At 37.7% G+C, this 27,918-nt stretch overlaps 1 protein-coding gene across 12 annotated transcripts in view; it reads left to right on the top strand.

The window, feature by feature from the left end:
* PARD3 (par-3 family cell polarity regulator) overlaps positions 1–27,918 on the top strand; it is a 445,695-nt gene that overhangs the window by 278,131 nt on the left and 139,646 nt on the right. For 10 of the 12 annotated variants that reach the window (XM_054273679.1, XM_054273683.1, XM_054273681.1 and 7 more), the window contains 6 exons: positions 1,008–1,158; positions 7,794–7,983; positions 12,771–12,922; positions 13,959–14,003; positions 20,259–20,486; positions 27,203–27,419. In XM_054273679.1, coding sequence (XP_054129654.1) covers positions 1,008–1,158; positions 7,794–7,983; positions 12,771–12,922; positions 13,959–14,003; positions 20,259–20,486; positions 27,203–27,419 — 983 coding nt within the window. The remainder of the gene's footprint in view (positions 1–1,007; positions 1,159–7,793; positions 7,984–12,770; positions 12,923–13,958; positions 14,004–20,258; positions 20,487–27,202; positions 27,420–27,918) is intronic. The other 2 variants (XM_054273680.1, XM_054273686.1) reach the window with 1 other exon arrangement.

A 27,918-nucleotide genomic window follows, 5' to 3' on the forward strand; every position in this document is an offset into this window, starting at 1 on the left:
TTCCCCTGAAATCTGATTCTCTGGGACTCACTGAGGAGAGCTTGACTTTTTCCTGTCCTCTGGAAAAATCTGAGAGGCCACTGTAAGAAAGCAAGGGATGATCAGTTTCTGCAAGCAAAGGCTGGGCTTGGGAGATACTCAGGCAGTCTTCTGAAGGAGAGCAGCTGGGGTGGGCAAGAGGCTGTATATGCAGCCTTTCTCTTTCCTGTGCACGTGGCCAAGCAGCCTGTGTCCATCCTTCCACCACATACTGCATCTCTCTTATGATGCCCTGGAGAGTCTGGCCTCAGTTGTGGTGGCAGGGACATGTCACTTCCAGAGATTTGAAAGCTGGGGTGGAGGGCACCCCAGGTCTTGCCAGTTCTGCTTTTGTGTCTCGGCCTGGATGCTGCAGCAGGAGATTAGAGGAGCTTCCAGGCTGAATGAAGCATGTAAGACCTCTTTATTCCGCAGTCAGGAAAGACAGAGCAAAGAACTCAATTTAAGAATAAAATTACTGTGAAGTCTGACAAGTTTTATGTTTTTTCTTTTGTTCCTAACTACAAAACTTGGGAGTGTGATGATTTCATTTGAAAGGAAGTTGCACCACTGTGGCAGCAGCAGCCCAATTCCAAATGAGAGTTCCTGTTCCATGCTCCTGACAAGGGGCTTGTTGTGTTCAGCTGTCAGTGTGCAGAAGATGTCCCAGCTGTCTGCTGATGGTATTGGAAACAGCCCAACTGTCTGTTTAAGAAATTATCCAACGAAGAGACACCAAAATGGAATGGGGTTTTTTCACCAATTTTCTGCTGAAGGATTTGAATTTTGACAGGGCACCATGGGGGGTGCAGTGTAAAGGGGTTAGAAGTTGGTCATTAGGCAGAGCTGTCATTGCAAATTATCTCTGTCCAGCATGAGAAGTTCTAGCTCATTTGGTGCTCAGACAGGTCCAGGCCTCAGGCAATTTGTTACAGTTCTCCCATGTGGTTAAGGGGACCCCAGGCACTAATTTTCCCCTCTCTTTGCAGTTGGAATCACCTGGGAGCCCCTCTGGGCCAGAGCTGCCCATAGAGACGCTGCTGGATGACCGGGAGCGGAGGATTTCCCACTCCCTCTACGGCGGCATCGAGGGTCTCAGCGAGTCCCCCACAAAGAACGTGGCACTGGGCAGGATAATGGGTGAGTCAGAGCAGCTCTGCTAAGCAGGGCATGGTTTATTTCTCTCTGTGATTCACTGAAGGGTGGTTAATGTGTTATGTGGGAATTGGGAACATGGAGGTTGTGCTGACCAACTTAAAACGTGCCTTAAAATTGTTCTACACAAGCCTTCTGGATAGTTATTGTGAGGAAGTTAATGTGAGGAAGAAGGTAAAGCAGGATTCTAAAGTGAGTTTTGCATCCTGTGACAGGTCACAGAATGAATAATAGTAGAATTTAACATGGTCTTTCAGTGTCTGGTTTAGGACAATAAATTATTGGTCGGTCTAGGCTCCATGTTGCATCAAAGTCAGTGACTCGTGGGAATTCATAATTTTTTTCAATATTCCTTCACCTCCTTTCAATCCTACTAAAATACAAAAATAAATAAGGAAAACTTGTATCCATTTATGCTTATTAGGGGACTTATTAATTTATTTGAATGTTTGCTTTGTAGGACACCAATTTTAAAACCTCATAACTAATTATAAGCATCCCTTGTGTAGACTCTGTGCCTTGCCATCTGCATGGTCCCAGTGGATAATGAGGTTATTAGTGCTTGCTTTGCAGCAATTCAACTTCTGATGTACAGAGCTAGGTAATAAAGACTTGCCTTGCCACAGGAGTGGTTGGATTTACTGACTAGGATGGGATTCGTTTGAAAGGATTTTCAAGTTTAAGCACAAAAAGCAGCTTGATGAAAATAACACCTGACAGAAGACGTGACGATTGCTCACTTGAGTTGTGAGTTTTAAAGAAGACATGGCTATTAAATCTAGGGTTGTTTTTAGCATAATAGGTACACAGAATATGTTAGAGGATGCTACTATAAACTTCATATGAAGTGAGGCATAACTTAGTTTTAAATTGCTTTAGATTAATTTTCAGCCTTAGAAAATTAGTCTACCACAGAGGCTTTTCCAATCAAGTTTGTGTATATTTTTCACCCTATATCTTTTTATTTGGGTTGGGTTTGGTTTGGTTTTTGTTTCCACCCATGTTTTCTTTTAAAAATAATTTTGGTATTTTGGATTTTGCATTTTCTTTGTGGTAGCAAAATTAGACTGCTGTTAAACTCTCTGAAAATGCACAAGTTTGCTATTTAGGATATTTCTTCCAGTAAGTCTTCTGCCCTTTTTTGTTCATTTGGGCAATAGTAATTAGAAGCACACCATATTCTGTTCTATTGCATTTCATTTTGTGCAGCTTGGAAGAAAAAATGTGCACATGAAAATCAAGGCTGTGTGAAACCATGTCACCCAAAGTCATATGCTCTTAAAGAGAAAAATTTAGAAAAAATTGTATTTGTTTGTCAACAAATTTAAGGAGTGATAAAATAATTTGAAGTCTTTAGCACTATTCTCCCATAGAAAGAGCTAGTTCTTGTTGTGTCAAGGCTTTAGATAAATCATTTGCAAAGCACTGCCTTCTGCTTTTTCCATCAGTGCTGCAGAGGATTTACACACAGAGCTCATAGAAGTGTTAACAAATTATCACTTAAACACGTTGTCCGTTTTTGTTGGGAGAGGGAGCCCTGAGAATGTCTGGGTGCACTTGTGTCAGCAATGCAGTTTGCTTCAACATCAGAGGAACACGAGGCTTGCCATGCCAAATTGAACTAGTAGCTCATCAGTCTGATTTCATCCCTTTAGCAGCAGCCAGTAATTCATGTTTTACCACAAAAAACCAAAAAAATTTCCAAAGCTGTTACCATCTAATACCCTTAGATACTTTTGCATTGTATACATAGAAAAATAAAATCTGTCCTTCATTTTCTAAGTTTCTCATAACCTGAAGTAAATGTTTTGATTTCCTTTGATTGTTTTTCTGAATTGTTTTCAGGGACCAGGAACTGTGTAAACAATTGGTTGGTTGTGACTTTAGTTCACTGAATCTTTAGTGGAGGCACGTTAGTGAAAATCAGATTGTACCCGAACCTCATAGTAAATGAGCAGTGTGTAACTAAAACTGGTCTTTCTAGAATTGGACTTTTCTCTTCTGCAATCACAGCAGAAGCACAGACCTGTGATGTTTAAACCCAGTTTTTGGGGAATGGTTAGTTTTCTAATAAGACTATTTTTTTCTGAATTAATCAGCACCACTAAATTAAAACTGCAGTGTTCATAATCTTTCACATGCAAGTTTTCTTGCAGTGCCATGCAACAGAGAGGTATTTCCTGTTGGGAGAGATAGGTACAGTTGCTTGTTTCAGAATAGCTAACATTTTAAAGACTCAGTCACTTTTTATGCTGTGGAATCCCTGTCTTTTTTGAGGTTGGTAATGAGAAAAAAGGCAGGGCTTTTTTTATTTTCCTGAGAATGTTTGTGTGGTGTTACATGACTCTTCCTCTCTTGAAAATTGGCCTAAAATTGAGTATTAGTCCTCAGAACAACCTGGCTGAAGAACTCTGGAGGTCTATACCTTCCCACACCAGTCCTGCCCATGAAACAAGCCCAAAGGAGTGCTTTATGCAGTGCTGCTTCCCTTGAGTGCTCTCCCCATTTCAAGAACCCCTCTGATGAATGCTCTGAATCATCTGATGTCTTTTGAATTACCCCTCAATGGATTTTACTAAGTAAACTTTTAGTACTCAGTGCTTTTTAGTGAGAGGATGACAGTTTGTTTTTATGGAAGGAGTAGGTTTTCCTGCTGCTTTTGCTCTTGGATGGGTTTGAGTTTTCTTCCTTCCTAATTTAAAGTATTCAAAAGTAATAATTTTAAAGTCTGGAAAATGCCTGCTTGTTTTAGTCATTGCTTAAAGTTGGAACAAAGGTTTCAAGAGTGTTTTGTTCCTTTAAATACCATTAATGTAATTTCAGGAAAGGTATTTAAGACAATTTCCTTACTCCTTCATAACTGACAAGTAAGAAATGGCTGTCAGAGCCTTGCTGTGAGAGTGGGAATAAAATACCAATTTTAGGATGTGATTTAAATTATGTAAAATAATGTTTGCTTACTGCAATAAGGCTATGTGAATCTTTTCATGTTTCTGATGATTCTCATGTTGATCTACTTTTCTAGGTGGTTATTGCTATTATAGATTTTTTTTATTCTTTTTCATTTGATAATATTTCACTGAAAATTTCTGATGGAGAAAAGATACAACTCTGTATTGAGGGAATACTTTTGGTTCAGAGAAGATGGGATATTTTATTTATATAAATTCAGTCTTTTAAGAATTAGATGGCTGTAAGAAACCCTTATATTTATTTATTTTATTATTTCCAGGGTGTATGTTATTCAGTAAAACAACTGTGTTATACTGGTTTGCTTGGCTCTATAATTAAAAATTCAAGTCTTCTTCTGACATACCGTTCTTGTATATCATGCATTATACTCCTGAGTTTTACAGTACACAAATACATAGCTGCTGTCTATATAAATTATTCTTATTCAACAAACAGCTTAGTACAAAGTCCTCTTTCATCTCCTTCTTCTAGTTGCTGATTTTTTTTATATGAACGTGGCAGGTTTTGTTGGTAACGGTGACTAAACAGAAGATATTTTTCAGGGGGTACACAGAATAACAGTCTCTTGCACTGAATCTGCTTTTCATCCTGAAGGATCCCCCAGAACTTTGTGAAGTTTGATGGTTCCTACACAACAGGAAAAACTCTGTTCTCTACATAAATAATTGCTGTCTTAAGGGTAGAATCAGGAGAAAGCACTACTGACAGAAATTTAGCTAGAGATGTAGTGTGTGTGTCTCAGTGAAATGAAAATAACCCTTTACAATCAGAATGTAGTTCCTTGGCCAGGAATCTCATCAAAATGTGATGCTCTACTCCAATAGTTGACAGATCTGAGCACTTTCTTGAAATCCAAGACCTGTGTACAGCAGAGAAATCTTTGTTGTTAGTCATTCTCCAGGCATTCATTGGGCTGTTGGTCTCAGTCCCACAGTATCAACATGCTCATGAGTCATTCATAAGGTAATGCTGGGCTTGGAACATACGGTGAGAGTGTTCAACAGATTTTGTAGACCATCCTTTAAAGAGAAAGCAATAGCAAAAGCACAAAGGATCAAGCCAGAAACACTTCCATGACAATGCAGTGTCAGCATGGGAGCCAAGTTATCCCAGCAAACATATTAACTGAACTTCAGGGAATTTCAAGATTTGAAAGGACCTGGAGCAGTTTAGTTCTTCATGAATAGACGTGATATTCATACTATTTACTCTCTGTGATTAGGGTTTTTTAGAGGGCTCTATGTTGGTGGTTTAATTAAGGTACAAATTATTTTCTGGTGTATGATAGGTTTGAAGGTGTATAATATTTTTTGAAATATGCTGCTTGGCACATTTTTCCTTGTAGGATGAAAATCCTCATAGACCAGGAGACCAGCCATTTGGTACTGGAGCTCTGAGGCTTTTTTTCCTGCACAGACAGATGGGAACCCTTCTTGCCCAATAGCTTGGTGTAGTCCACAGGCTGTGCTCCTTTAGATTGGTAACTTGTCCAAGAAATTTGAGCATCATTGTTCTGAGGTGAGAAACATTTGAAAGGGAGAATGTTTTACCTTGCTTAGTGCAGTGTCTAAAATACTTTATGTTATTACAGATTACCTCACTGAAGCTGAATTTATATATGCAAAACTGGACTTGAAGTGTAGTCAGAGTCTAAATTTCACAGAGTCTAAATAGCACTTTTCCAGCCCGAGGGAAAATTATTTTCTTGAAGAGGTTTGTAGACAGGTTGAGCAATGCCTTAGATTTGTACATCAGTCAAATATACTGAAGATTACTGGGTTTGAAGTTTCTTTGATGTTTCCTTGTAAGGTTTCTCACAACACTTGTGGAATTAATTCTCCAGGGGTATTTTCTATCCACTTCAGCTGAGTTCTCTACAAAGCATGTATTGAGTCCAGTGCTGAGATTTGTCCAACCATCTGCTGGAGGTGAAGCCTTTCACCTGTTTTGAGCTTCATCTGCAATGAAAAGCATAGGCATGTCAGATGGGTTTTCTCCTTAATTCTAAAGCAACTATTAAAATGTCAGTCTTCACCCTTGTCAGATATAAAGAAGGGTAGTGAAAAGTTAAAAGTGTTACTGAATTACTGTAGCCTCTCAGATGGGAAGTTCAATCTGCCGAGTGCCATAAGGTTATACCTTTTCACAATGAATTCTTTGGAGACATTATTAACTACAGAGTTAACAGTCTTGTAGGCATTATATTTGGAAAGAAGTACATTACCAGGCTAAACATTAACCTGTCCATCAAAGGAGCTATTGCTGGGCAGAATCAGCTGTTATGCAAACTGCATGCATTCATTTCAGTTTGACAGTGATGAGGTGTTCACCATGCAGTACCTTTTTCTTCCAGCCATTTTTTCAGCCTTCTTTAATGGTCCCTTTGAAGCCAGTTTTCCCCTCTTTGGAAAGATTACTATATGTATTATCTACTGCAGTGAGGATTTTAACTACCTCTTTACACATAGGGTTTTGTTTGTTTGTTTTCTTGTTTATTAACAATTGCATGCAAAGGTAGTGATGGTAACTGAAAAATTTACAGAAAAGAGGAAAACTTAATTTTCCCCTAATTATTCACATTTTTTTCCATATCTACAGTGAAAGTAAAGTGTGGAAATAATTGATGTGTCCGTAGAAGCAGTTTAAAATATGGAAATAGAAGTTTTATGATACATTACACTGGTGCATCATAGTTTTAGTATAATTTTCAGTTTGTTGTCAGATTAATGGTTGATTAAGCTAGTGTGTTTCTTCTCATGAGATGTGACAGTTTTACAAATTGTTTTAGTAAGAACATACCATCTTTTAACTTGTACTCTCACAAATTTACCTGATGAAGTCTGCCCCTGAACAGACTGAGTCTTGGTGTAGTCCCTATCATGTATGTGAAGGTTCTTGTTTAAGTGCTTTAACAAAAGGGTTAAAACTTACTTAAATTTGTTGATAATAGAATTTGTTCATTTTTTTTCTCCAAATTTTGCATGTGTCCACTTCCCAACACCACTTGAATAATTTCTCATTTCATGAGGGCCAGACTGATCAGGACCAAGTGATGACCTCTGTTAGTCCTTGTGGAACACATTCGTTGTTTCTGTCTAACCAGGTGATACAGGAGGAGATGCTATTTTTTGGGAGAGGTGCTTTTGGGCAGCTCCTCAGCCAGGACTTGAGGCTATGGACACAGACAGGAGCATGGGAGGGTCCTCTGAACATCAGGAAACACTTTTTCAGTGTGAGGGTGACTGTGCACTGGCACAGAGTGCTCAGGGAGGTGGTGCAGAAGCCATACTCAGAAACAATTTTTTTGGGGTCCTGGCTACATGGCTGGAGGTGTCTCTGCTTGAGTGGAAAGGATTGAACTAGAAGAGAGATCTCTTCCAAACCTCAACCCTTCTGTTGAGCTTGAAGACCTTGTGGTCTTGCAGTAGGCCACAGAAACAACTGGTGTACATCAATTTTCAGGCCACTGCGCAAGAAGATGGGTACAAAGTGAGACATAGTTAATTTTATTATCTGCATTGTGTCACTCTTATCAGTGGCACTGCAGTTTGACATAACCTTTTATCATCTGTGATGAAATATTTTTCAAGGCACTCTCTGCACGCTGCTGTTATTTAGTTTTGGGTTTTTTTCTCCCTTTTGTCCAGGTAAATATCAGCTGTCTCCAACAGTGAACATGCCCCAGGATGACACTGTCATTATTGAAGATGACAGGCTGTCAGTCCTTCCTCCTCATCTCTCTGACCAGTCATCATCCAGTTCCCATGATGATGTCGGGTTTGGCACTGTTGATACTGGTGGATGGGCTAAAGCTGCAATTAATGAGTCAACAGACTGGTAAGAGCATGGTTTAGTAGAAGGAAAAAAGAGAGAGCTGTAGTTGCATCTTTTCCTTTAGTTACATTTTGACTACTGCTAATTTTAATTTTTTTTTTTGGTCACGTTTGGATTTTACTATTTTCAAACTGGTAATTTTCCTTGTTTCAGGGAGGAAATCTATACAAATACCTCTGGTTTCAGTTTTGTGCTGTGTTAAAGCATATTTGTGGAAATGTTACTTAGTACATAGCTGTGTTATTTTGATGATGATCTAACTTTAATTGCTACCTGACCTAGCTTTTGTAAAAAAATTAGCAAAATTTAAACACTTGACTTTATGAAAGACTGATTAGAAATTGTAATTTATAAACATCACTGTAAATATTTCGGAGTTTATAAAACAATGGTTTTATTTTTATATTGGATATTTTATTTTTATATTAGATATTGTATATCTAGGAGCATCTCAATACATTTGTATACTTCCTTGCTTTTCCTCATAATGTGCTAATATTTCAATTCTACTTAGAGGCCAAAGCTCCTTGTTTTGCCTCTGTGTTAATGTTCATGCAAAAAGAACTGGTTAATATTTCTTCATTATTTTTGAAGAACTGCTACTCATATTGTTAGATGATTTGCAAAGACAATGTACTGTAATAGCTCTAAATTTAAATATACAGAAAGTAACAGTTCCACATTTAAAAGTATGGAAAGTAACTTTATATGTGTAATCCATAGTAAAAATAACATTTGTGAGTCTTAGGTTGACTCTCTGATTACTTTAACACATTTTAACAGAAGAGCCTTATTGAGAAATGCATTGAGCTCCATTATTGACTTGCTTAAGTTCCTGGTAAAGAAATACTGTTTATTGCTTAGTTAGTACAATTAATACAGATCTAAGATTTAATTTACAAGTTCTGTAATTATCTATAGTAATAGCAAAATAAAAGCCCACCTCTGTACGCTGCTGCTTCTTGAAGCTGGATAATTACCACAAATGGTGTAAAGTGCTAGAATTTTCTTATTTTTCTTGTCTCTTGAGCCTGTTATGAATGTGTCAGCAATATCTTAATAGAACAGCAATAGCACCTGCTGGCTGATATGCACCTGTCAGCTTCTTCTCTGCTTTAAACTAGTTTATTTCATCTTATATTCAGAAATTGAGTTCTATATTTTAAGTTCTGTTATAATGATTGTATGGAAATTTAATTTTTTCATACTCATTTACTTTTTTTTGATGTTGCAGTTATTGTTATGGACAAGTCATACCTGTAATCTGGGTCCCTGAAAAGTCCATTTGTCTTTTGTAAAAGCTGAGAATCTGAGTCATTTAAATAGAACGGTCCTCAAGCCTGCACATAATAGCTTATTTCTAAGGGAGTATTTTTAGCTGAATGTGAGCAAAATCCTGTGAAATAAACTTAAAACATTTGAACAAAACTGCAGATGCTTTTACATTGACTTCTGCATTGTGTCTTGCTATTCATACACTTCTTTGTAAATGAAGTAACAGGAAAGAAAACAGGGATTAGGTATTGTAGAATTGATCACACTCAAAAAAGTTTTAAGTGTATGTTTGAGAAACTGTAAAGGTCTTCAGATACAATGGCACTTAAAAGAGTTAAGGCACTTAAAGCAGTGTCGTGCTTTAGTACCTAATGTATTCTATTTGTAAAAAAAAAAAAGTAAATGGCAATAGAATTAGATTGTTGCTATAATTTCCTGTTGCTAATGGATGAAGGAAGACTTGTAAAACGAAGGTGCATTGTATGATTTTGCTGGAAGGCACAAAGGGTAAAACTAAGAATATGGATGAAGGGTTATCCAAACAAGAATGGCAGCTGTTCTGAATCACAGAAGAAAATGTAAGCTTTTTCAGCCTCACAATATCTCCCTAATCCTTGATGAAAATGTTATGAAAACAAAGGGCCAATAAGACAGGATTAATAAATGGAATTTTAATAACATTGAGGGTCAGAAGACGGTTACATTCTTTTAAGGATCAGCTGTCATTCCAGAAATCTTATTTGTTAAGTATTCTAGAATATAGTAAATTACATTTGGCATTGCTTAATGACTTGCACTAAATTCACCTCTGTCTTTTATTGATGTAGTTGAAAAATATTAAAATGAGACATTTTTAGGGGCATTAATTCCTCCTCTGTGCTCATTGGTTTTGCAGTTGTTGCTCTTCTTGGGGACTTATGAATACTTTTAGACAATGTACATGCATTCAAACTCCTGTGATCCACTCTTTCCTTAATTACTGAAACACTCATGGGTCATTAATAATAGAAGTAAAACAGGACATGAAAATTCAGAACTCTATGTAAGGCTCAAATAAAGCTGCTAAGTAGCACCTTTAGAGTGCAGGATACTGTGAAACATGTAATAATAATTCCCTTAATAAGTATGTGTGGAAGAGAGGTGTGACAAGGGCAGACCAGGGAAGCAGAAAGTCTCTAAAAGTGGAGTCAGTGGAAATGCTGGATTCTAGCCTCTCAAATTCCCAGCTGCTGATGCCATGTCCAGACCCACCAACTGCTCTCTCTGGGACCTGTGGTGTCCTTTTCAAGTTATATTTGAACTGGAGTTTTAGTCTGTTCTTAGGACTTCAAGTTCAATATATGTGTGTGCTGTGTTTACATGGAAATGATATTTTACTCTAGTAGAAGTTTTATATAGGAGGATCAAAGCAAGCTTGTATGAGAAAAGAAGCATAGAGCCAAAACAAATAATTTTATAAGTTCACCTTTTCTGAAGAAAGTGTCACAGGATACATTTTGTTCAGCAAGATGAAACCAGTCATTTTAACAAACGTGAGCCTGTGCTAACAGATGTTGCTGGAAAAAAAATTCTCACTTAGTAAAACCACATTTTTCTGGCCCTCAGAGACAGGGCTGACTAGCAGGGAGCCAGAAACTTCTGTGTGGCCTTTGTAAAGTCAATTATGACCTGATTATGAAAGGTGTTGAAACCCTGTAAGTTCAGTTGGAGTCACTTTGGAGAACATTTCAGATTTAGGTGGTTCTTACTCAGCTACATATTGCACTGCTATAAATGCTAGAAGTGTATATTGGCCTTGTCTCTTTTATCTTTTTATCATGTGGAGATAATTTTTTCCCTATTTTGTGGGTGTCCGTGTTTGGACTAAATAGTTATTTTTGAGTATGGTTTCTGATTCATCAGAGCTTTTAAGCATATGCTTGAGAACATTGCTAAATTGTGCAGACATCTCTGAAATAGTTGCAGTAATTAAATGTAAAACATTATGAGCCTGAGCCAGAAACATTAAAGTCAAAAGGCACTTGACATTGGCTTTATTCACATAAGCTCTGATCCTGCTCACACTGAAGTATTAAAAGCCTGTCACAAGCACATATCTTATTATTTGTAAATCTACCATTACTAGACTGAATTTCTTTTTGGCTGTCTGGTAATGAGGGTAGTGATTTTCATCCTTTATAGTACTTTATGCCTTTGGACACTTTTCCTTACCTCTTTTTCTCTGTTTTGCCTAATGCCCAGGTGTTTCTTGATCAAAGATACTTCTGTAAATTAGAGTACATGGCATACATGAACATGGACATGTTACAGAATTTAAAAGTATAGGTTGTTTTTTGCAGAAATTCACCATTTGTCTATTTCTTACTAGGAAAGAGAGGTGTATTATACTTAGCCTTTACAGTAAAAATAATTCTTTAGAAACATGGTACTAAACACAATATCTTGAGTGGCATGTAGAGATCTTTAGACAAAATATTTAACTTTTTAATGTTGAAATACAACAATATTCCAAGAGGGGATTTTGAGGGCTCATTTACCTATAGGATAGATAACAATGGTCCAAAATACTGATTTTTTTCAGTATGTTATGCTTTTGATTTCTTTTTGTGCCAAGTGAAGTAGAGATCTATATTCTATGCCCTTTTCTAGGAGCCAGAAGATATTTTTGTGAATTTCCTTTCATATTGTTTATTAGCAGTACACAATCTTGCCTTGTGAAAAAAGGTTTAAATGTTTTTAGCTTGCACACCAAATTTTGCCTGCATTCTTGCGCTCATGATTCTGCCAGTGTTTGAGCACCATTAATAAATCCATCTTCAGCATGTTTCTGAGGCAGCTCACTGAAAACCTGACTGCCTGAGCTGAGGTCACTTTAGAAACCTGCAGGAGAAACAAAACCCAAATACAGTTCCTCCCATTTCTGATTAGGGAGTGGTTCCACTGTGGGAAGTGTTTGCTCTGTGGGGAAGCAATGAGTAAATATATGGTTGTCATAGCCAGGCTAAAAGCAGGAGAAGTTACAAAAAATCTACAAGAAATTTCACATATGGAGAGAAATTAAATGCAAAGTTTTCAAATTAAGACGTTTCAAGCTCTGTGGGCTTCAGGCAGGACAGTTTCTGTTTATGCTTTATTAAATATTTTCTGATAAAGACAGACCAGATCAATTTCTATCAATGGAATAAATATGTTTCTTAGGAAGAAAAAGAACTGTTTTATTCTCCTGCAAATTATTCCTATGTTGGACTTTCTGTTCTGATTGACTATGTATAGTGCATCAGATGTGTATATCTTTTGTTAAAACTGTGAGTGAAATCCTTGGTACTTTTAAACTAGAATTGCTTAATGCAGTAAAACAAATCCATTGTGCGTGTAACTGAATACTTGCAGTGGTGTATTTAAAACTGTGATTAATCGTTGCTAGAAGTCACGTGCTAAATGAATGATTTTCTCTGAAGAGTGAAAGGTTGCGTGATCTTGATAAATGTTCGCATGATTTTTTTCCCTTCCTACAGCACTCTTAGTCCAGATGTTGATCCAGTACTTGCCTTCCAGCGAGAGGGTTTTGGACGCCAGAGCATGTCAGAAAAGCGTACAAAGCAATTTTCAGATGCCAGTCAGTTGGAGTTTGTTAAAACACGAAAATCCAAAAGCATGGATCTAGGTAGTGAGTGATGTTTTTTCAATTTTTTTTTATTTGAACCTGATTTTCATGTTGTAAGTATATAGATTTTATAATTCCAAACAGATTGTGTATGTGCAGTAGTACTGCACATAATGTCTATTTGTCAGTAGTAAAGTACTTACTTGAATGGCCAAGTGGCCTGGGTGTTGTTTGCTGTTTGTAAATGTCCATACATTCAAATATCATAGCCCTCTGGATATATGGTTTTGCCTAAACACAGTAAACAGTATTTATTAAAATGGAGGTGAAAAATGCATTTACAAGTCCATACAGAATGATTGTGTAAAACTGTATTGTGCTATGATTCTGGGTAGCCGGGTTTATTCTCAGTCCTTGATTATAATGCAGTTAGCCTTAAAGGTCTTCCATAGTCTCTCATTTTGTAGATGAATTCAGAATTAGAAAATGGGACTAGTCTGACATCTGTTTGAGACCCAAGTTTTAATATTTATATTAGAAGCCCTATAAAGTAGCAGTGGCTAAGACAGGCAATCGCAGTGATCATTTAAACTGATAAACCAACTGAGAATAAGTAATTGCTAACAAGGCCATCAATTTTTCTGCCATTGCATTTAGATTCTGAAGTGCAGACTCTAGTAACCTCAAACAGTGAGTTTCGATGGCTTAAACGCACAGAATTCCCTCCTCAGAATAATAAAATACAATGCTATTTTCCTTTGCAATAGTTGTGTCTTGCCTACAATCCCTAATTCACAAACATCCTCAGGCTGCAGTCAGGTTGGAGGTGTTGACTCGTCTTGACGGGTGCCGCGTGCTAACGTGTCAATAACATATTGTACCTGCTCGTGATGTGAACGACTGACACTGCATGAAGGTTACTGGTTTGCTGCCACTTCCCCCAGAATGTTTGCTTACTCTTGCAGTTTATTTGCATGAAGTAGGACATTTCTAAGGTCCCCTAACTTGAAAAGAAAATATGCAAAGCAGGAGGAATGTTGAGTGCATGTGGGGCATGGGCACTAACTGGGCTAACCGTTATGCATTTACCTTTTAACAGTAGCTGACGAGACTAAGCTCAGTACAATGGATGACCAGAAAACAGGTAAGAATTGACAGTAAGGCTGTTGCTATAGAAACCTTGGTCAAAGCAGCTTACCACAATTACAGAACTGCCAGTCAAATTGCATGAAAACATGAATATTCCAGTACTTGCATGGCTGCTTTCTATTGTGAATAATCAAGTCGTACAGAAAAAGAAAATTTTTCTATAGGATAAGTATCCAGGGTAGTATATTCAGCCGGGTCATGTAGGCAAACACCTGTTTCTGCACTTTAAACTCATCAATATTCAGAGTTTGGGGTTTTTTGTCCTTTCAAAAAAAAAAAAAATCTTGGAAAATCTCCTCCTAGCTTCAAACTGCAGTGCACAGAGAGATGATTTAGAACAGTTGAGTGTTTGGCTATTACAGTGCTAACACAGTGCTTGAAAATAATTATTTTAATTAGAAAACTGCTGCCTTTGCCTTAAGTGGTCATCAGATACATGTTGTGCATTGAGTTGAAGATTATTTGTGCAAGTTGATTTGCTTTTGGAGCTGAAACCCGAGCATCGTAACAGAACAAAAGAATATGTAAATAGAATCTTTTCCACATACCATTCATTGTAATGTTTCACAAATGATAATGAGAAATAGCTTTCAAGGCATATTTTTTTATTAGTAATTAAAATAATGCACCAACTGCAATTATGAACCTTTATGATTTATTAATATAAGTTAGCTTTTGACCTGCAGAATGCTATTTTAATTAGGCTAGATCCAGAGGACACCATAACATTACTTAGCTCTAATTAGGAACAATTCACCTTTTTGACCTGAAAATATTATTTATTTTATCATGATTTGAGGAGTAGTGCATTCAATACAGAATTTACATTTACTAATTCACAACTGCATCTCTGTTTAACTGGACTATATAACATGAGTAGGAATACTAAAAAGCTGTAAGTAATCAAGTGATAAAATTATCATTTTTATTTGAACGGAAAAGTCTTCTAGCTTTTAAAACGTTGCAGAATATGGCCACAGACTTGCAGCTTTGCAAAAAAAGAATGGGTAAACAAAATCAAAATGTATGAATGTTTTGGAGGATTAAAGCCATCAGAGTGTGAATGTATGAATTGTGTTAATGGTTGTGGTAATAGTTGATGCTTAGGAACTGCCTTCACCTCTGAGCATTATTCACATAGAAGCAAGTTAAAGACCAAACTCAAAATTATTGTAAATTATTTTTCATTTTCTTATTAATCTGTATAGTTGACTGGGGTGTGATTAGAATGGTGTAAAACCTGTGTGTTTTAGTAAAATAGCAATCTTCAGGCTTCAAAAGTGCATAGTGATCTTGGTGGTATCAGTAGAGGGTGGTGTGAACTGAGTATAGTTTTCCTTTATGTGTAACACCTGGATTAAATTCCAAAAAAAGAGTCAAGTTGGACGACTTGGGTGAAAGAGCATGACCATGCTGTCTGGACTAGGCAGTTACATATTTTGTGCACAGCAAATGTGCTGGAAAAAAATTTCAGTGGCTGGAAAAAAGGAAAACACCTTTTGCTGCACTTTTGTTTTATTTATCTTGTGTGCTTTTAACCAGGTTTTGTATATAAACACTGGAAATCTCCCATTACTGAAGATGGATGTAGCTGTTAAACAAACCACTTACTGTAGTTTGGCTTAAAAATTGTCTGGTTCTAAGGAAAAAAAAAAGCTTCAAATGTGTGGTGAACTATGCTTTAATGAACTCTAAAAGCCAGAAAACTTCAACATGTATTTACTTTAGAAAAGATAAAAACAAACTTTGTTACTGTCACAGTTGGATTTAATAGTATTGGCTGAAAAGGAGAGCATAGAACTCTCCAGCTCTAGTTACTGTAATAGTTTTTTAATTATTTTTTCTTTCTATAGTTCACTTGAAGTACCTAATCCTTGCAGTGTTTACAGTTCATCCTAGAGGTTAGAAGTATATTCAGTAGCAATTGAGCATGGCTCATTTATAGAGTACCAGGCATACTATAGCTCTAGGTCGTTATTTTTCCATAGGCATGTTATGAAAGTGAAAAAGAAAAAATCAAATAAGATTTATTTAAATTATTTATGGATTTATTTTTACACAATGCTTTTTAATTAAACTTTTATTAAACTGAATCAAAATGAAACTGGTTTTGATGCAGTTTCTTACTTTATTCCTCTCCTGCCTTCTGCAGATGAAGTGTTGATCTCTTAGTGTCTGAACTGAACTAGAAATGGAAAAATTTATCAAATGCAATGGAGCAGATATTACCAAGTAAATAGACTCACTGATAATGTCCTTCAAGAAGGTGTTTAGAGAGTAGACTTTATGCCTTTGCAAAACTGGTTTAATGAAATGCAGAGAAGTTTTTGGCATCAGTTGCAGGTAGCATTTGACTTGACAGCTCATAAAACTAATGTTTCAGAAAAAAAAAAAGTCATTTAAAATGATTTAAAAGAATGTGCTGATGAAAAATTTGCTTTATAGAATAAAATTAGCCACTCTGGACAAAACATCATATATCCCTTGACACCATGGGGTTTGCCTTTGCAAATCGCCCGAGCGGATTGGTGTCACTGTATAAATAATTACCTTAGGGTGAGATGAGGGGAGGCACAGAGAGTTGTTAAACAGTGCCAGCACAAGGGAGAAACAAAGGATAGGGATAGGGAGCAGCACACAGGCTTGGTGTGATGACTGTGTGCTCAGTGTCCCCTCGGTGCGTGTGCCATGGAGAGGCAGCTGCACAGTCATGAGCTGCACGGTGGCTGCAGGGCAGGGAGGGCAAGGCCTGGCCCTTGAGCTTGTCCTTGGCCCTGGCCCTGGCCCAGCCCTTGTCCCGAGGGCTGGGGACACAGGGAGTGCAGGGACACGTGTGGTGGGCAGGGGCTGTGCTTGGCAGGTGACACAGCCCTCAGGAGATGGACAGGGTGTGGGCACTGTGAGCTGTGAGGAGGATGCATGGTCACAGCAGGAGGAGCACTGGGATACAGAGGGATGAATCCACCTCAAAGGGTATTTGTTAGGGAAACTGTTGGAAAGGGAGATTTTGATGAACTTCAAATTTTAAAAATGATAAAAGCATCCCTTTCATCCTCAGTCATATAAATATGCTTTAGGTAGATGTGTCTTTTCCTCTGCTTTTTTCTACTTTAAATTCTGGTGTCAAAATAGAGGTAGGACTCATTCTGAGCAGATAACGCTTCTGATGATTACCACCAGGGCTGTAAAGGCTGGAAGAAAATGCTGACATTTTTGTGTTTAGAAAACAACGTTTTGATGTGACTCATAAATTTTAAACAGATTCCTTTTTAAAGAAACTTTGCTGGTTTTTACCAGATTATGGGTAAACGACTCACTTTCTGACTGGTGAATTCTAGTAATAAATTCTTAACACACTATTTACAGGGACCTAACTGTGTATTTTTGGAATAGCAGATTTCCTATGAAGTAGCCATAGAAGATAGTGAAGGCATTAAAATATACATAGCTCTATGATCACACTGATAAAATTGCTTGTGAGAGGAGATTTCCCCATTTCAGATTCTGCAACCTGTTCACATTTGTGTTCGTGGCCACCCAAGTTCAATAAATATTCTTATCATTTATGTAATCCATTATTAGTTTTACAGTACTCAACATTAGGTCATATCCCAGATGGGATATCCTTTGGGAAAACACAGCTTACATAAATACAGTTCTCACAAAGGTTTGTATTGGGTGTCAGGAAATTGAACTTTTTTTAGTGTTCTTTATGAACACAAATGGGCACATAAATGCCTTCTTTATAATTACTGTTTACAAAAAGAGCCACTCAGTAATTAGGAAAAGATATATGAGCATTTCATTTGGAAGGTTACAAAGCAGAATGTGGAATAAGGAAGTTTACAGTAAGCTGCTATGTAAGAGGACACCCTTTTCTTTTGTATATGAAACTGGATCTGTCAAACAGCTGGTTTATATATGATTGTCCCATTTCCTCTTTTTTTTTTTTTTCTCCAAGATGTTGCATTCTTTTTTTTTTCCTTTCTCATAGACAGTTTAAAAAATACAATTAAATACTTTGAAAAGTAAAAAGCAAAATAAAGTCTAATTTCTTGTGTACTGCAGGCATTAGTGGAAGAATAGCAGATTTGACCATGGACTAGAAAGTGGACAGTTTTATAGGGCACTGTCTGAATTGAAGTGCTTTTAGTTGGCAGAGAGAATATTCTGTAAAACACTCGCCTTAGACTTCAGGCCTTTTTCAGAAGTTTGGCAATTCCAGACTGCAGCTTGTTTGCACAGCTGGGAAGCCACCAGCCCTCCCTGGTCCCAGCTGGCCCTGTGCTCTGCCCCCAACCATCCTCACAACCCTCAGCCCTCTAATAAATACAGGCTGTGTGTGAGAGGGTGGCTTCTTCTAGGAGGTGGGAATTCATGAAGATAAAATGTCTCATTTGTTGGGGTGCATTTATTTCTGGCCAAGGGTGCAAGCAGCAGGACCACAGACTGCTGGGGGAACCAAGACCTGGGAGGGTAGATTTTTGCTTTGTTTCTGTTTACAAGTTAATCTTAACAGTAGGGCAGCTGAAGGGAAATACTTTGACAGCTGCTGTTTGAATTTATTTAATCTGAGGGATTTCAGTTTAATGTAATTGCTCAGACTTTTAATAGCTGAATAGAAAATGACACATTCACTGCCTTGCTTCATCTCATACCAAGGTAACAAATGATGTGGAGAAAATTTGCCATGCTGCTGTTCAGCATCTCTTCTGTGGGGGCAAACAACCCCCTTTCCTCCCCAGAGAATACTGAATAGTTTTAGTAGAGCAGTAGCAGTTTTCCCCAGTTTAAGGTAACTTCACATACCTTTCATAAAGAACAGTGACAGATGCAGTCTCCCTTCTGTCTCCTAATTTCTTCCAGAATAGTGATAATCTTCAGAATTTTGTACTATTCTGAGATAAATCTTTAAAAGAGGAAGTTTTCCTTTTTTACACCTTTATTCACACCTATGTTTGCTAATGTACTGTTAATATTGAAAATTCTTGCCTTGGCTCTGTCTCTCAGTGGTGGCTGGCTGTGAAATTTATTTTTGCCAGATAAGGATGCTGATGTCAACTAGGTAACAGCCTGCCACCTGTGACTGTTGTGGTGCCCCAACACTTCTCTTTTGTGCTCCCTTTGGGTAGAGAAAAAGCCTCCTACACATCCTCATATTACAGGTGAGGGCTCTGCTCTCATGATTTCAGGAAATGTAGCCATGATGATGTCCCACCTCATCTTGCTTTCCACTCCCAAATCCTTTAGAAAATCTAGCTAAGACTCTGAATAAAATCAATAAAATGGGGTGGTTTTTGTTTTTTTTCCCCCCTGAAAGATTCTTCCCAGTTTTAACTTTAGTATGAGGTTTAATTGTGCAGTTGTGAGGTGATTTGTAGTGTGAGTGGTTGTCTAAGAACAAAAGCTGTACATTTAACCCACAAAACTGAGGATTGAAGTCTGGATGCAGAAAGGCTGTTGCAGAACACTGCCTGAGGCTTCCTTGGCACATCTCTGGACGTGCTGCCCTCTCATCAGTGATAAGAGCTGCCCTCAGCCCTAGCTGTAGTAGTGCTGCCCCAACAATCTCTCCTTGTGACTGCCAGGAGTGTGTTTATTTGCCAGCTGGGTAACTGGCATTGCCCATCAATAATTCCACAGATTATTGTTAAGCAATTTCACAATATGAGCAAGTCAGCTGATATTTCTCAGAAGCATTTAATTATGAAGTTGTTAGCAATTTGATGCAAGTCTTTAAAATTCAGACAAACAGCATGTTCCTTGAAGCCAGAGGTCAGGCTACTTTGCAAGACTTTTTTTTACACTAAACATGATAGGAGTCATGCCCATAATCTGCTCTCTGTTCATCAATTGCTAGTACAGAGGAAATTTTCTGCTCGAACCAAAAATAGTTAATTGTTTTGTTAGATGCTGTTAGATATGCATCTGTGCTGCTTGTATGAGCTAAGTTTTTAAAGCCCCTTTATCATTTAAATTGTGTAAAATAATAGTAATGGATGTTGGTCTCTCTTCACTGATTTGAAAAGCCAGACATTGCTAACATTGTCAGTTCCACTGACTGTGACTTGACATACTCATTTGCTTCTGAGACCAACAAATCTGTGGAGAATTCCCTACAGATTATTGAGAGATGATGTGAATAATGTTAAGTGTGTCCCCAAAGACTTTCAGGATGGATATGCATAATCAAGCATGCCGTTCTCAATACTAATTCTAATTACTTTTTCTCCCCCTTTAAATCACTAAGGTTCCCCAACCAGAGATGTGGGGCCTTCATTAGGTCTGAAGAAATCCAGCTCGTTGGAAAGCCTGCAGACAGCCGTGGCTGAGGTGACACTGAACGGTGACATTCCCTTCCACCGCCCGCGGCCGCGCATCATCCGAGGGCGAGGCTGCAACGAGAGCTTCCGAGCTGCCATAGACAAATCTTATGATAAACCTGTAGCAGATGATGATGATGAAGGCATGGAAACTTGTAAGTAAACTGTTGTTTTGCATAATGAGTGTTAATGGCATAGGTTAATTCCTTTAGAAAGTGACTAAAGTAGCAGAGCATGATTTTAGAATTTTACAAGAATGGAACTAACTTCATCAATATTTAGACTTTTTCCCTTCATTTGCTTTAACAGATCGCTGCACTCTGCAGCTTTCTTCCTTTCTGAAATAAGAGAATAAGATTATTGGGAATGTGTTTACTTAAGTTACTGTGAAAATATTCTGTAAGATGGCTAATTAATGTACTAATGTACACTAGGAAAAAAAAATTAGGTAGAAAGGCAAACCCACTAAATTGATGTTACGAAAATATAGGCATCTAACTTTGAAATAGCACATTTGTAGTGTTGAGGGGGATAAAAAGAAATCACTGTCCTTTAATTAGAGTGAGTAAGGTTGGCAGATCTAATAAAATATAAAGTTAATGATCAGCTATTACCCACCCTAATGGGCATTCATTTACATTTTCAGTTCTTTAACCCGAAGTATGACCCAACATGTGGAAAATGTCATTAACATAAAAGAATCACTTCAAAGCTAACCTTATCATTATTGAACTATGTAAGAATGGGCTGGTAAAATGACAACTCATATTGAATGAAAATAGTATGAATGGTAAATTACCTCAATCAGGGGTTGTATTAAAATCATTGAATTTTTAACCTTCATGTTGTACTACTTTCAACTTGTCACACACCAGCAGAATTTTTTTTTTTTAATCAACCTGCAGCTAGTTAGAAGTTTATGAATGAAGATGATGATGGGAAGGTTGAACTAGTAAAGTATTTATTCTGAATTTAATGAAGGCTTAAAAAGAAATTTTTTGCTCTTTTTAAAGTTTTTTAATTTCAGAAATTTGGTGTCATAAGCATCATTCCCTAATACTCTTTTATAAATTACTTCTGTAACCACTCATTTTTAAAAAACTCTTGGCCTCTTTTTTTTTTTTTTAATCTGCGTCTTTTTAAGAGTGTTCTGAGGCCACAAGGGAGATCATTTTGCCAGTCACTTTTCTCAAAGGTACCTAGAGATGGAATTAATTCTGTTTTGCTTTTCCAGCACATAACAATTTCAGACAGTAGTGAAGGCTAAATGCTGGTGTGCTGCTGCTGGCTGTCAATCTATTTCTGGCCAGTAGAAGAATAGGTGTGAGAAAATGTGTAATGATCATGCTCATTCTTACAAATGGCATGCCTGTCTTCTTTTGGGACATCAGACCATGTTTTTATAGAAGGCCTTGTTGGTGTGAGCCCACTGATAGCAGTATCCTGGTTTGAGGCTTCAGATATCCGAAGTTTATCCACAAGTTACAGATGGTTTAACTTTAATTGATCAAAAAGTATAGCAAAACTGTTGTTGTGAAGCACTTTCAAGGTGAGTATAGGTTTATGAGATTCTGGTCAGGGTTTTTAAGCTTGTTGATGCAATGCATAGAGAGTAGTAAGGAAGTATTTGGAGCCCTTTGGATCCTTCACATGGGAGCAGCGGTGTTGTGGCTTAACTCCTGCAGCAGCCCAGCCCCAGGCAGCTGCGTGCTCACTCCCCCACCAGTGGGACTGGGGAGAGAATTGGAAGTGTGAAAGCTGGAAAACCTGTGAATTGAGATATAGTCAGCTTCATAGGAAAGCATAAGCCACACAGACAAGCAAAGCAAAACAATTAATTCACTGCTACCCATGGGCGGGCAAGTGCTCAGCCATCCCCAGGAGAACTGGGCTCCATCATGTCTGCTGTTACTTGGGAGGACAAACACCATCACTCCAAATGTCTCCAAATGTCCTCCTTCTACCCTCAACTTAATATCCTGAGCATGATGCCATGTGTTCTAGAATATCCCTTCTTTGGTCAGCTGGGGCCGCCTGTCCTGGCTGTGTCTCCTCCCAGCCTCCTACACATCTTCAGCTTCCTCACCACTGTGGCTGTACAAAAAGCAGAAAAGGCCTTGGCTCTGTGTAAGCCCTGCTCAGCAATAACAAAACATTTCTATATTATCAACCCTGTGTTCAGCACAAATCCAAAATACAGCCCCATAAAAGCCACTGTGAAGAAAAATAACCCTACCAGCCAAAACCAGCAGAAGCTGGGACCAGCAAAGCCTTGTGGCTGAAATCAAAATGTCATGGGGTGAGTCTTTGCCCTCATCTCTGGATGAAGTTGTCTCACACCATGGACCAAGAACCATCTCATGTCATGAGAGAGCAAGAGCAAGGCTTGTCAGATCCCACGTGGTGAAGAAGAGCTGAGCAAAGTGTGACCAAGCTGTGTGTGTACAACTACGCGTTTTGTTGTTCCACATATGGTAATGAAACATCCAAGAAGTATTTCAGAAATTTCAAGTGCCAGATTCATAGAAGGAGATGAGTAGCAGAGCAAATGGAAGAAGTTGATAGGACAGAATTCAGTCCTTGAGGATTTTTGCTTCTCGTGGTGATGGAAGAAGCTTAAGAGCTGTCCCAGCCCTATGTCACCTGCCTTCCTGAAAATGTCTGTATCTGCATTAAACCTAAACGCACTGCAGTCTACTTCACTTTGTGTAAATTTTATATGGACTTGAGCTTCCAAAGAATTTACCAAATGGTGTCTTCAGCTGGACAAAGTTTGGGCACATATGAGTATGTAGGAGTTTAACAATCTGGATCTAATGTAACTAATACCTCACTGCTGCCATAACAACGTTGCCTAAGTTTTTTTGAAATTGTATTTAATTATTCCATAATTGTTTGAAATTAGAATGTGACTTTCTCTCGTTATAAAACCCAGGCAAACATGCTGGTGGTCAGTTTGGTGATGCCCTTGAAGTTGGATCCATTTGTCTTGCTTGAATATTTTTGCCTTTCTCCAAGTGTTTCAGTGCTAGAAGTGTTTCTTTGTCTTCCAGACAGTGACCCACTTTGGATTAGCAAATAATAGCACTGCAATGTATTGTATAGAGGAGTTCCTAACATGTCATCATTCCATACACAAAAGCCATAAAAATACAGGTAGCATATGTGACAAAGGGGCTGACTCTTCTAAATGTCCTTGCTACAATGTGCTATTAAATTAATAAATGTAGGATTAAAATCAGACGGCACTGACTGGTTCTGAGGTAACATTTTAATTGTTTGAGAAGATGTGTGTGAGTTTTAATGGCTGTAAAGAAGGAGCATTTGTGGAAAGAGATGTGGGTGTTCAGCTTCTACAGATAATTTTTCCTGTTTTTGGGGTGTTTTTTGTTGGTTTTTTTCCTTTTTTTTGATTTTTTTTTTGTTGTTTTGTTTTGGTTTGGTTTTTTCTTTAATACTTGAAATAGCTGACTTGAAGCAAAATGTTTATCTTTAGTGGTATGAAGAAGAACTAGGAATTTTGATTGGGAGTGATCAACAAAGCTTTCTAATATTTTCCTGAATCTTAATTGCTGGAATCTAGGGCTGTATTAAATATCACAAGAAGAGGCCTAGAAGCTTAGTGGCAAAATAGTTTCACATTAAGTAGCTTTGATTCCTCATGTGCATCTTTTCCATTTTATGGACTAATTAGGAGAATAGCTTCATAATACCTGTTTGTGTAGTTCTCCATACTGCAGTGTGGTTCATGAAATGACACTAGTGTTCAGTTTAATTGATGTTTAAAGTATACTCCAATTTAATTTTTTGGCTTCAGCATCCTGAATGGAGAGGCAGGAGGTTGCAGGAAAAAAAGGAAATAACAGCACCGAAACAAATACATCCTGCGTTTTGCAGTAACCTAATGTCATTACTGCAACATAACAAAAATTAGAAGTTTCATTTGTAGCCTGGGTTTGAATTTTAATTGAGCAGCATTTGCATTTGTTCTAAACACTAGTAATTATGTGTATGTTAATTGCAGGATGACTGCACTGCATAAAAGTAAAACAAGCTTCTTCATGTCGGGTCCTTTTAAGAAAACTGGAAATCTATTTAGTTCAGTGGAGAGACCAGTGTTTACTCCAGGAGAGCAGGCATCCCAGTTCACAGGCCTCAGTCTAAGATACTGAGTTAATTGCAAGCAAACTGTATGATAGACAAATATTAATTGCAACACTAATGCAGAAAGGAGACATTGTTCTCATGGAATGTACGAAATAAATAGGAAGTGGGAGCTTTGTGTCCTGATTCTGGCCAGGGCAGGGCTGACTATGGCCAGGACCCAGAGGTTATTCCATACCACCTCACATCATTTTCCAGGGACAGGGGAAGGGGTCCCTATCAGGTCCTGTAGAGTAGTGGATGGAACAGTCAGGTGTTGTCAGGAGTGAGAACTTGTGTGCCAGTCACTCTTCCCTTGTGTGCTCTTTCATTCGTAGGGTTGCTGTAACTGTTGGTTTCCTTCTCTCATTGCTGTTTCCAGTAAATTTTGCTCATCTCAGCCTGTGATCTTTGCCTTTTGTGCCTCCAGCTGTCCTCTCCATCCTGCTGCAGGGGCAAAGGGGAAGGGAAGGGGAGCAGGTGGGTGGCACGTGTTTTGGAGAGCCTGAGTAGGAGCACCAAACTGGGGAGTACCCCTTCCTAAACCACGACACACTGTTATGACAAGTTGTTCTGCAACTCAGCATAGCACAGTAAACTATACATATATATATATAAAAATATATTTATGATTTATTTCATGTATTGTTATGTGAGTGTGAACAAACATAGGTCAAAACAGATTCATCTTTAAAATTCTAGCAGTGAAGTTCCAAATAAACAGTTGATCTTAAAATTTGTCAGAAATTTCATACAGTTTTTTTTTTTTGCTAATTATATTCGTTTGCAAGTACAGTCTTTTAAATGTCTAGTTAGAACAGATTGTAGCTATAAATTAACATGGAAAAAATTAACATTTCTATTCCGAAGTGTTTTTCCACAATTCTTTTAATAATAACTAAATATCATTCCAGATACTGATTAAGACACGCTGGGACCAAAAAAAGTACAAGAACAGCTAGTACAGAGGCATGTATAGGACCTATTAGTGTCCTAAAATACAATAACATGGATATTAAAACTGTATCTACAGTTGAGAAGCTGCTGTATCATCTGCTTTACTCATAGCAGTCCTGAATTAAATGCCAAGGCCTGGCCACTCTGGTGGTTTGTACTTGAGCGTGCTAGTTAAGATTCAAAAACAGTTACTAATGTTGAGATGTATCTGGCATGGTATATTTTTCTTGAAATCTATCTGTGTGATCATGCAGGGCTGAAGAATATTTATAGAAAACTTGATATTTGGTGAATAAGTGCAAAGTCTATTGGACACGTCTATGGATTGTAATACTAAGGAATAAAGAGCATTTTGCAAGCAAGTTTCTGAGAGAGAGAAGACATTATATTGAATGGCTTTCTGTCAGTGATTTGTAGACTTTTCAGGTTCAATGATTTACTTGCAAGGTGAAGATGAATGATGACGAAGAAAAGCAAGTTTATGTTCTACAGTAGTCTACAGATGAGAAATTTCTGAAGAATTACACTCTTCTGTTGGCTGTAAAAGTGGTGCTGAGATCTTGAACAATATTAGCAGAATAATACTAAGAAGTAATAAACATAGGTGAAACTAAAAAACATTTATTTTTCCTTCTATAAGCCATGACCATTTCAAAATCTTATTGAGTACAAAAATTCTCTTTTCCATAGACTGTGAATATATAAGGCAAGACTGTTTTTTTCAAATTATACTGCCAAAAGTTGTTTGGAGCCTTTGTATTCATTGGAGCTACAGGAGGCAACACTAAGTATGCATCTGTGATCCTAATTGCTGCTTTGTGCAGTCTGTTGGAAAGCTGGGAGATGGTTGGAGCCCTACTTAAATGTGATGATATAAAATTTTAGAGCTCATGCAAAGTTCCAGCTTCACAGGGCATGCAGTGCGGTGTTCTGACCCACCAGCTTGAAGTGTTTTATTTCTTTCTTACTAAACTACTGAAGCAGTTTTCAGGTTTTCAGTGGATTTTGTTCTTTTAGAAATTTTTCTTTCAAACTTTCTGAGCTACATGTGGGCTGTTAAATCTAACCTTGGTTGTGCTTTAGGACTCCTGGTCTTGGATTAGAAACAGAGAAGGAACATTTTATCTGCCCTTACAGTATTTTACTTGTTCCACTGGATGAAATCTCCCCACCTCAACCTCCCAGGCTGCCCCATCTCAACCAAGAATAACACCAAAAATAACAATCATGGTGCATGATGTGTTCTAAATGGCTCCAGGAAATGAAGAAGCATAACAAAACTATTATGTTACTTGCAGAAGGAAAAAAGGCTATTATGGCTTGCATTGAGGTTTAACACTCCCTAATGACTTTCATATTTTTATGAGAATATAACTGAGAATTTATGGACAAGGCATGCTGCACTGGTGTTGTTACTTCTTGCAGATATTTCTAAATCTCTCCTCAACTGATTTAGATACTGAAACAAAATGGACCAATTAATATCCCTTTGCTAATTCTCTTTATTAATCCATACATTATCCAGAGTACCCATAAAGTGCAAATTGTGTTTTGCAGAATGGTCTGCAAAGGTGAATTCCTTGCTTTTATGAGTTTAATACTTCTAATGAACACTCTTGGAAAACCATGTAAGCAGATACTGATTTAAAAAAAAAAGAGTTTATTGTGGTTTTGCATATATCCTGCTTCAAAATACGTTATGGAAAATACCAAAAATCTGCCCTTTTTGTTTGTTCTTATGTCACTGATGTTTCTTAATATGTGCTTTCAGTGGAGGAAGACACAGAGGAGAGCTCAAGATCTGGGAGAGAATCTGTGTCCACAGCAAGTGATCAGCCATCCCACTCATTAGAGAGACACATGAATGGAAGCCAAGATAAAGGTGACAGAAAAAAAACTGGGAAGGAAAAGAAGAAAGATCGAGATAAAGAGAAGGATAAAATTAAGGCAAAGAAAGGAATGCTGAAAGGCTTAGGAGACATGTTCAGGTAGGTACTTTGCAATCAAATGTAGAATGAATTATAAAAAGAAGTTTGTTTTTCTAATTAGTCATTATTGTAAATTCTTGCCGAGGCCATATTTTACTATGCAATTCCATACACGGTGTATATAGGTTGATCTCTCAATTTTTGAGTCCATGGATGGTGTCATAAAGGAGAAGCAGCTCAGAATGAAAGAGAAGGAGATGGCTGGCAGGCCAAAGGAAAGGAAATGCAAAGAAAAAAGTAATTTTAAGCCACAGACTGCTTGGTTTTGAAAGAGTCTTTGGTGATGTCTAAGTAAGGCACATATTCTATCCCACAACTCAAAACATTGGGGATTTTGTTTTATTTTTCCCCTTTAATACTGTACCCAAAGCTTATGTGTTGTTAAATGAATGTTTTTCTTTGCTTTACTATTAAGACTATTGGTATCATGAAGGCAGGATGTGAAAGAGATTAATCAGTTTGAGACTGAGAAACAGCGTGCTTCTCTCAAGGAAAACAG

Source organism: Melozone crissalis, unplaced genomic scaffold (assembly GCF_028551555.1).
Source record: "Melozone crissalis strain CALT ecotype California unplaced genomic scaffold, PUWL_Pcris_2 ptg000016l_1, whole genome shotgun sequence".
Lineage (NCBI taxonomy): Eukaryota > Metazoa > Chordata > Aves > Passeriformes > Passerellidae > Melozone > Melozone crissalis.